Consider the following 10692-nt stretch of genomic DNA (forward strand, 5'->3'; position numbering starts at 1 on the left):
TGTTCCTCCGTATACCTTTTCTTACTCTCTTATAACTTGAACATTTTTAGAATTCTAGTTTCACTTACTTCTACTGTTATTCAGTACAACATTGTATAATTTATCATATATACACAAGTAACATAATATATTCTACTTGTATCAACATTTTATTACTTTGAGTTACATGTGAAAATCTTACTTCCATTTGGGTCCTTTATATTTCCTATTTTTAAGACATACAGGTTGCTTAGTATCTCCTCTGTGTACACTGAGCACCATACCAGAGGATGTTATAATTTTTGGTTCGTCTATCACATATAATATAAAAAACTCATGATGGGAAGAAAGGAGATTCTATTCTATTTGTGCTTATTTTTACCCCTTCTCTTGTTCTTTCTTACCTTCATGTCTCCTTCTAGTCTGTTATCACTTCCTTTCTGTTTAAAGAAGTCCCTTTGATCATTAAGAGGCAAAAAGTCTCTTAGCTTTATTTATTCTGAGAATGACTTTATTTTCCCTTCATTGCTGAAGGATATGTTCACTGGATACAGAATTCAGTGTTGACAGTTCTTTTCTTTCAGAGTTTGAAAAATGTTGTACCTCTTTTATGCCACTTCCCTGGCTTCCAGGCTTTCAATGAGAAATATGCTGTCATTTGAAAAGTTTTTGTTCCCTGTAGACAAGACTAACTTCTTTTAAAAGTTTTTCTTTGTCTTTGGTAATAAGAAGTTTGATTACGATATGTCTTGGTGTGAATTTCTTTGGCTTCATTCTGTTTAGGGCTCACTTATCTTCATGAATTAGTAGGTTATGCCTTTCACTAAACTTAGAAATTTTTCAGCCATTGTATCTCTGAATTTTTTTTTCACCTCTAGCTCTTTCCTCTCTTTCTGTATAGACAGATGTAGATGTTAGATCTTTTGTTATTGTCCCAGATGTCCATAGGCTGTCTTCATCCCCCCCCCCCACCATTATCCTTTCTCTCTGCTGTTTGTATTGAGTAATTTCTGTTAATCTATCTTAAGGTTCATGCATTCTTTCTCTCTTGGCTCCAGTCTACTTTTGAGCCTGTTTGAGATGATTTTTTTTTTATTATGGCTATTGTATTCTTCATCTCTACATTTTTTCTTTGTTTTTTTAAATATCTTCTCTTTCCTGAGATTTTCTATTTTTCATTTGTTTTAAGAGTGCTTATCATTGCTAATTGAAGAGTTTTATGATGACAGTTTTAAAATTCTTGTCAGATGACTCCAACATCTGACTCAGCCTAGTGTTGGTATCTACTGATTGTCTTCTCAATCAGTTTGTGATTGTCCTAATTCTTGGCATCAGGCATGGTTTCACCTGTATCCTAGACATTTTTGGTATTATGTTGTGAGACTCAGGATCCTATTTAATCTTCTTCTTTTTCTAAATGGCACTCATCTTGTTTAAGTACAGTGTATAGATCCAGGTTGGGAGTGAATGTGTAGTTCCCTAAGAGGCCCTGGTGACACTACCCTGACAAAACAGAAGTACTGACTTGCACTGCCTCATTGCACAGGAGTGTGGTATGTGTTAAGCTTCTGGTTGGGCCCTGCTGATGTCTCATTGAAGAAAATGAAGCAAGAATTTGTACCTCCTTGTTGCTGATGCATGGACATGTAAGCCCAGCTCCCCAGTGGGTCCTGCTATCAGCAGCTTGGCGGGGGAATTGGAGTACCACTGGCTTCTTTTATGGGTAAGGCTGGATGACTAACTCCCTTCTTGGCTCCACAGATACCATAGTGCATTTTTCCATTAGTGTTTGGCTGGAGTAGTGTGAGTATTGTCAAAAATATTTTCTGTTCTCTTAAGCTGATCTTTCCCCCATCCTTTAAGTAGAGATTAAGCTTTTCTTGGAGCTTTGTGCCTGCTTGGAGTTCTGGGTTCCAGGCTTCTCCAGCACCCTCTGGGATACATGGAAGACAAAAAGAAAACCCAGAGAACTCACTGCTGTGTTGTATCTGGAGTCCTAGTATTCTTTCTACCTTTCAGACTCTTCCTGTAGTTGCTTTTTCTATTATGTCAGGATTTTCTACTTGTTATAATAACTATTTTATTTTTAAAATTATTTATTTATTTAGGAGAGAGAGTGAGAGAGCAGGAGTGGGGGAGGAAGGGGAGAGGGAGAGAGAGAGAGAGGATCACAGGGAAATGCCACAATGAACCCAGAGCTCAATGCAGGGCTTGATCTCATGAGCCTGAGATTACCACCAGAGCTGAAACCAAGAATTGGATGCTTAACTGACTGCATCATCTAGGTGGCCCTATAATATTTTAATGTTATTGATTGCTAATTATAACATTTGTGCTAGTTATAGGTTAGTTTAAATTTGATTTTTCTTACTTATTAGGGGTTGTATTCTCTAGCTTCTATAATTAGATCTTGTCATGGTGGGTTTTATTTGTTGGGGTGCTGGATATTTGTGTATTCTTATAAATATATATTTTTTTGCAGTTTTATACTTTTATTTTACAATCAGCGATTAACATCCACATTAACAGTCTAGATTTTTGAAAGTGGTGACAGGTACATAGGTAACCAGCGTGTAGAGCTTGTTTGGTGAATCTTCATCCTCATTACATTTTCTGGACAACTGCACACGGATACGGTATGGAACATTCCTTATTCCTTTGGCCCAGACAGCTTTGTAGAGCCTGGTGTCAATGCGCACAATTGGAGTTCCCATCTCCTTCATGGCAAATTTCCGGATCTCTTTGAGTGCCCGAGGGGCACGCTTCTTGAAACCCACTCCATGGATATGTTTGTGAATGTTGATGGTGTATTCTCTGGTCACTACCTCGTTGATGGCAGAACGGCCCTTCTTCTTCTCACCACCCTTCTTTGTGGGAGCCATTCTGCCGGGCCCTAGTTGGAAAGCCTTATTAATATTTTTGAACTGTGTTTTAGTACATAAATTATCTGGAAATAGTTTGATCCTTTTGGGTATAATTTTTTAAAAAAAATTAAGTGTGACTAGAATAGCATTTTGTCTGGGCACACTCTTGAAGTAATCTGAGATAGTCATCTGTTTCCTGTCCCATGGGTATCATTCTCCTTTATTGCTTGATGTCTAATCTCTTGAAAATTGTTATATATTACCTTTTTATTTTTTCATTATTTTCTTAAAGATTTTATTTATTTATTCTTGAGAGACTGAGAGAGAGAGGCACAGACACAGGCAGAAGGAGAAGCAGCCTCCATGCAGGGAGCCCGATGTGGGACTCGATCCCAGGTCTCCAGGATCACACCCTGGGCTGAAGGCAGCGCTAAACCACTGAGCCACCTGGGCTGCCCTACATTACCTTTTTAAAGTTGGTTTCAGAGAAGGGTAAATCTTACTCTTGTTATTCTATCTTGGCCAGAAGTTAAGTTCCATGGGTGTCCTTAAAAGGGGGGAAAAATCACAAAAAATAAGAAAATGAGGTTTAGAAGATAGATGTCAGGAAATGAGAAAAGACTAGATTCAAATAAGATTAGAGGTATTCATGATAATCTTCAAGAAATATTTATTACCAAGCGGCCAAAATATATATTTCTTTCACATCTAGTTCCATCCTACAATTAATACTTAATGCCAACAGTGCTAAAAATTACAACTAAAATAACTAACTGTCCAATATCTAGTCTTAGCTTTCTCCCAGGGCCAATGGAAATAAATAAATAAATAAATAAATAAATAAATAAATAAATAAATAAAATAAAATAAACTCCTTTGTCTCATTTCCACTCAATCCCACCTCTTATCCAAGGACGAATTCAGTTGCTTCTGGAATTTCTCTGAAGCTAAACTAACTTCCTCATGTATCCAGTGCTCAGAATGATTAATTTTACTTTCATAGTTGCAAAGAATGTTGTAACTGGAAGAATTTTTAGAAATAAAAATTTCTCATTTTACATGTGGAGAAAGGAAAGTAAGGTACAGAGAACTGATCAGTGCAAGTGGCAGTATGAAGTACAGTATAGTGAAATAGGGAAGGAGTTACTCTTCATGGATCACAGATTGGGGGAAGTCAAGTTTATAAAGATCAGATGACTTGTCCGTGTTTTCTAAGGTGATAGAGTTGGCTCATTTGGGCATAAAGTGTGTGTGTGTTTCCATACTTCTAGTCCTTCCTTAAAAATGAGCTGCTACCTTCTGATCCTTAAATCAGGACTCCTTTTGCAGGAGCCCTGGAGTAACTTATAGAAGACCAAGAACTAAAAAAAAAAAAAAAAAAAAAAAAGAAGACCAAGAACTTTCTGACTCATGTAATTCATGATATTATGATGCAGGATAAAGACATCTCTGGATATCCTATCTCTAAAATATAAATTATGAGCAAGGCTTATATAATAAGAGGGAAACCTCTTCTCCATTGCAACATTTCACATTTCCTTCCAGGTTTACCCCTGCAACACCACCTCTACTATGTGACCTTAATTCAGGTGGTTGTACTAGGTGGTTCCTCATCAACACAGTTGCGGAGTGGGGTTATTCTAGACTTTTTCATACAATTATAGGTACCTGGGCCCTCCTTTTCATGTGCAACATGTATAGACTTGGCAGATATTGAAAGGCACAATACCTTATCATTTGTATCAACTGTGTTAGGAAGCCAAAGATGAAAGTAAAACATCCCAAAAGAAAAGAATTGCAGGTTATAATTAGATGTCTCTGTTTAATAGTTCAAAAAAATATTGGCAGGACATGAGGAGAACTACTAATTAAACTGGCTTTGCTTCCAGATCCCTGGGGTTTGAGAACTCTCCTAATTTCCACAGCAGCTACCACACTTGACATTTTACCCTGGTTGGGTGTAATGCCATCAGAGCAAATCATTTGGAAAACAGAAACAGCAAAGAAAAATTTGGAATAATGAAATGGTCTTGGTGCAATTTATGGTTCCTTTGGCTCAAGGATTCAAAATTTTGAGGGGCACCTGCCTTCAGCTCAGGTGGTGATCATGGGATCCTGGGATCAAGCCCTGGGTTGGGCTCCCTGCTCAGCGGGGAGTCTGCTTCTCCTTCTCCCTCTGCCCTCCCCTCATTTGTGCCCCCCCCAAATAAAATAAATAAAAATCTTTAATAAAAACCCCCAAAGTTTGATATTTCCTTTGGTAATATCCAAAAGAAAAACATACCTGAGATCGCTTCTTAGAGTCTTGTAAGTAGATTTATACTGGCCATGAGATTTAATCATTGATTCCCTGTATGCCTGATTCAGCATTATTGACATACTAGAGGCTCGGGCTGTGTTTGTGGTTGATACACATGCTCCTGAGTAGAGGGTTCTTCCACAATTGGGGTAATGAAAATGTTTTGGAACTAGACAGACTTGGTGGTTATACAGCATTGTGAATGTGCTAGATGCCACTGAATCGTTCACTTTAAAATGGTTAATTTTACCTTATGTAAGTTTCACAAACTTAATTTGGACAAGAGAGGTAGGAGGAGGAGCAACTTGCCTCTAAAAATGAGCCTGTAAGAAAGATCATAACTTTCTAGATTGGAGACTCAGAAAATATACAAATACATTTGTGAGAATTGTGTGTAAAATAAAGTGAGTATGTGTGTTTGTGTGTGTGTCTATGGCACTTATTTTGACTCTCTAGAAAACTGCATATTTACTGAATGCTTTTATGTAATGTTACATGTAATGAGCACTGGGTGTTATATGCACCTGATGATCACTAAATTCTGTCCCTCAAACTAATTATGCACTATATGTTAACTGAATTAAAAAAATAAATATATAATATAATGCTATGAAGTTTTGGATGCAAGAATATTCTAGAAAGATGAGTTCTGGCCATGCAAATACATTTTGTGATAATAATTTTAAAATTTGTGATCAAATGAGATAAAACATCTGAGAAAAAAAAAAGACATTTAAAATATTAGGTACAAGGTAATATCCAGGAATTCCTACATCTACAATAGTATTTGCCAAATGATTTTTTAAAAAAACAACAACAAACCGGGCAGCCCTGGTGGCGCAGCGGTTTAGCACCGCCTGCAGCCTGGGGTGTGATCCTGGGGACCGTGGATTGAGTCCCACGTGGGGTTCCCTGCATGGAGCCTGCTTCTGTCTGTGCCTCTGCCCCCCTCTCTCTCTGTGAATAAATAAATAAAAATCTTTAAAAAAAAAATAAATAAATAAACAACAAACCCCAAACATACAAAACATCTTATCATTAACAACATAATAAAGGGGAAGGAGCAAATGACAAGGAGAATGGGACCTCATCTCTGAGGGCCTCCCTCTGGCCCAGGGGATGGCTGTCTGCCTCACTGAGTGCATTTATGTGCAGGAGTGAATGTTGCTCTTCTAGAAACATACAATGAGTGAGTGCTTGCCAAGAAGCCCAGCCCAGCCAGCAGCAGAGCCATTATTAAGCTGTAGCCCTAGAGCCTCCCAGTTTTATTTTATTGTTTCTGGGATGAGAGTGCTCTGCAGCTTTTAGGCAACTTTCTTTCCAAGCAATTAAGTCCCCCCTCCCCATCTCCCAATCTCTGAAGCCGAAGAAAGGAAATAAATAAGAGGGGGGAGGCAGCGGCTTGGTGGGGGCTTCCAGGTTATTTATTACTTTAATAAATCTGGGTTCCTCCCAGCCCGCCTCAGACTCCTGTTTCTGTCAGGCTTGCGAGGACAAATGATCACTTAATTGTGGGGTTTGTGGGCCGAGGTGGGTGCCAGGCGCACTTTATTGTCCAGGAAAGGCTGTTCAGTGAAACAATGCGATAGTGCCCTGGCCAGTACGTCCTTAAACAGAAATTAAAAGCAGAAAACTTCCAAGAAGCCAGTCTCTAACTTGTATTAACCACTCTAGGCAGGGGCCAGTTGTGTCTGGAGCCCAGGGCAAAGTGGAGGAGGTTTAGTGGGAGAAGCAGGAGAGCAGAAGGGGCTGTGGCATCATGTGTGTCCTGTCCCCTGGAGCATGGTTCCTGGCCTGCTCCATTGGGCAGGGGCTGTCATGCCTGGGGCCTGGAGGCCACCCCACTGCCTGGCAATGTGTTCTCATCTGTTGTTTCCCTTGAACTTTATTATGTCCTATGTCCTTTATTTTATATATATATAAAATATAAAATAATAAAATAAAAATAAAATTATATTTTATTATAATTATCTCTTATCTTATGTTTTATTATTTCATATATATATATATATATATATATATATATATATATACCCTGTTCCTATTGCCACATGAGAAGATAGCCAGGGCCCCTGGGACTTGCTTAGGTCCCAGAGTCAAGTGATAGTCCTGTTGGGCCATGAACATAGGCCATCTCTTCTCAGCTGCTCAGTTTCTCTGGGAGCAGACACCTCTTACCTCAGGGATGGTTCCAGCTTGAGTTCATTCAGGCAGCATGATATTCTCTTGTGGGTCAGAGAACATTTTCCCCTTCTGGGTTTAAGGAACAGAGTAAACTGAAGAACTTTGAGTAATGGCCAGTGATCCCGGCTTCTAACAACACGATGAGGTCACCAGAGAGCAAGTGGAGATTGCAGCTTGCCTCTGCTTACAACTCTGCTGAACCTCTTTGCCTGTCCCTTCTCACTTTGCTCTTTTAACCTCATTTCTTTTTAAATATCTTCTTCTATACCTGTGCCTCCTTATTTGTGGCATTTCCTGATTCCTCCCATCTCCACTGTCCTTAGCCAGGCTCCATCTTTGTCTGTTCTATTCTAGTCTGATGGTTTGCCCATGGTTCTCTTTTCAGTAGAGGACTGAACCTTTTCTCTGCCTTCTTCTACCTATCCCCTCTGCTTTCTTCCCTTCCAACGTGCAGAAACATAAACTTGAAGGGTTATATGTATTTTCAGCACATAAAGGTTGTATTGAATGTATTAGTATTAGCTTTTAATTAAAAATAGCAAGTGTTGGGGTGCCTGGATGGCTCAGTCAGTTAGGCGTCCACCTCTTGATTTCAAGTCAGGTCATGATCTCAGGGTCGTGAGATCAAGTCCCATGTCAGACTTCATGCTCAACGGGGAGTCTGCTTGAGTTTCTCTCCTTTTGCCCCTCCACCCACTCTCTCTCTCTCAAATACCTAAATAAATACTTAAAAAATAGCAGGTGTTGAGCATTTTATATTTCTCTAAGGGAAACAGCACCAAATCAAAATCCTTTTTTGTATGTAGCTCTTGATTTTTTTTTTCTAGAGGATCAGTGGTTCTCAGAAGTGATTTCCTACCCCATTATTAGTCTGTTTGTAACTGACCCACAAGGATTTTTAGAAAATGGAAGAAAAAAAAAGGATTCTCAACATTTTCCTAATCCTGTAGATTATCTGCTCAATCCTGTGTTTCTCAGAATTGTTTGTCTTATTTAGTCCATAGCTGAGAGTGATGTTTTTCTCTTAACAATGCACTTGAATGGAGGGTTGAATAATGACCCTGTCATTCCAATTCTTCCCTCAGTTTTAAAGATGTTTGTTTCCACCATTGCTCTCTACTTACATTCTCCCTTCGTTAAGGAAGATTATCCAAAACTTGGAAATAAGGCAGAAAGAATCTGGCATGCCCCTTTCAATGTCATCCTAGAGCATTTTATAACAAATTCACCCCTAGGTCATCTCACACACTGGAGGAAGGTAACTTTGTTTGGTTTATTATTTGTTATTTGATTAAGGCTCAGATTCTCTAAAATTGAATGCTAAACTGTGGAAGATTTATGTGTTGCAAATGATTTTTATTAGGTGGAAAGGATCTCTCCAGAGGCTAGGGTTTTATTGTCCTGTAGGACATTAACTGGTTTTCCATCTAAGTCTGTAATCTTTTTTTTCCGCTGATATATATCAGTTTCTCAACTCCTTCAAATTGGCTTTGCCATCCTGCTGGTTCTTTTATTAAAGAGTTAAATACATCTTTGACTCATCTCTCTACTCCTATGACAGCTACCTTATTGAAAATGTTCTGATATCTTCAAGTTTAGCTCAGGCGACACTTCATACAGGGACCTTCACTTATTCTTTCAGCAACATCCATCTTGGCTTTCAGAGAGTTTTTGTAATTGATTCAAGTGAGTTAATATCTCTTTATTTACAAAAAGTGTGCTATTTCAGAGGCAGAACCTGTGTTGTATACTTCTTCTATATCCAATTCTTATCCGTCAATGAAAACAGAGACAGTCTCCTTAAATGTTTATTGGATTGGATAGAATGGAGCTGAATCTGTCTCAATTGTCTTCAGCCCTAGGCTCTTAACAATAGGTTGCATGGAAATAGTGCTCACAGAATATTAGTTTCTGGAAATCTCCATTGTGGTCTCTTGGGAATATTTACACTGGCTAGCGTTTGCTCTCAAGGCTCTCCATCTCTGGTCCAATTTTGGAGCCCTTCCAGGAATCTCTTGGTAAGCCGCAGAGCATTTTTGAGGCATTTTTCTTAATGCCAGTAAAATGTCATCTGGGTCCCACCTCGGGGTGTTGGGCTAAGAACTAACAGCAGCTCCCCTTTCTCATCTATGAGTTGTACCCACGCTGGCTAGGTGCTGCCTGGGAATTACAGAAAATGTAACATTTGTGCCCTTCTTTTTTTTTGTTTTCATATGTTGAAATTAATGTGTCATTGTGAAGATTCTAAACAGATGGGAAAAGGTCAAGGTTTCTTTGTTGCTAAGTGTGTTTCCATGGCTACGGCAATGTATGTGCATTACCAGAAAGCCTCGTTTGTTTGGCTGTGGTGGCTCATTAGCGGAGGGAGGAGCCCGCTTTGATGGTTCTGGGTGGTTTATTTCTGTTTTACTTTTCATCTTGTTCTGAGAACCACAGTGATCGGTTGGAACACAAATAAACCTGGGAGCTGTAGGTGAAGAATACCTACAGCAGCTCAGCACTTACATGGAAATAACCCGGTTTAGTTGGGACAGCAGAGCCCAGATGAAAAATGAAGCTGTGTCCAAACAACCCTATATCTGGGTTTTGCTTGTCTCAAGGGCTCAACACTTCATGTAGTGCCTGCCCTTTCTTGTCTTCTACTTCTTGGTACTTTGCTGCCAGTATCTAGGGAAGGCCTCATTTTATTCTGGGTTGTCTGAGAAATGCTGTCTTCCATACCTGTTGAGTTTGTCCTGTCTCACATGATTCTGCTCTGAGATTTCTGCATTTCTGGGATTGTAGTAGGGAGCATGTGAAGAGGGGAGTCCCTAGGGTACCTTGGGTCAGACAGTATTAGCATTGACAGAAGTGACCAAGTTGACCCCACAAGAGGCGTCTGTAGTGAAAATGTTTGCATACAAATGCATGCCAAATTGAGATTTATTTTAAGTAGAATCCAAGAGATTCTGATATGGGTAAAATAGCAGTGAATGTGTTTGAGTGGTAGGGATGCTAGGAGTCGGACCCATGGCAGGCTGCCTAATTGCTTGCAAGCCAGAAACCCATCAGTAGCTAAAGATTTCAGGGACAAAGCCTAGGTCCCAGTGAGAGGAATTGATAAGGCAGGCTTGTAGGGATACCGTCCAAGGGAGACTGAGGTTCAAATCTATGTTTCAACCCTAGTGAACACACAAAGTAGGCCCTGATGCTCTGAAGAGCATCTCAGACTTAAGTGTGATGCAGAGATGATTCCAGATTCCACTATCCACTGGAGTCAGCAAAGTGCCGCTCACCTTCATAAGGACTCCTTTTACATGTGACAGGCCTGAGATGTATTTGTCTTTGCATTTCCACCATCTAGTGTCAGGGCTGCTTGTCAGCAGG

General features: G+C 39.5%; 1 protein-coding gene across 1 annotated transcript; it reads right to left on the reverse strand.

The window, feature by feature from the left end:
• Positions 1-2501: 2501 nt before the first annotated feature.
• LOC140634682 (large ribosomal subunit protein eL31-like) lies at positions 2502-2878 on the reverse strand. Its single transcript, XM_072828471.1, has one exon. It carries the CDS (start codon positions 2859-2861, stop codon positions 2502-2504), a length of 360 nt encoding a protein of 119 aa, XP_072684572.1. The 5' UTR covers positions 2862-2878.
• Between the last annotated feature and the right edge of the window lie 7814 nt (positions 2879-10692).

Source organism: Canis lupus, chromosome 6, assembly GCF_048164855.1.
Source record: "Canis lupus baileyi chromosome 6, mCanLup2.hap1, whole genome shotgun sequence".
Taxonomy (NCBI): Eukaryota; Metazoa; Chordata; class Mammalia; order Carnivora; family Canidae; genus Canis; species Canis lupus.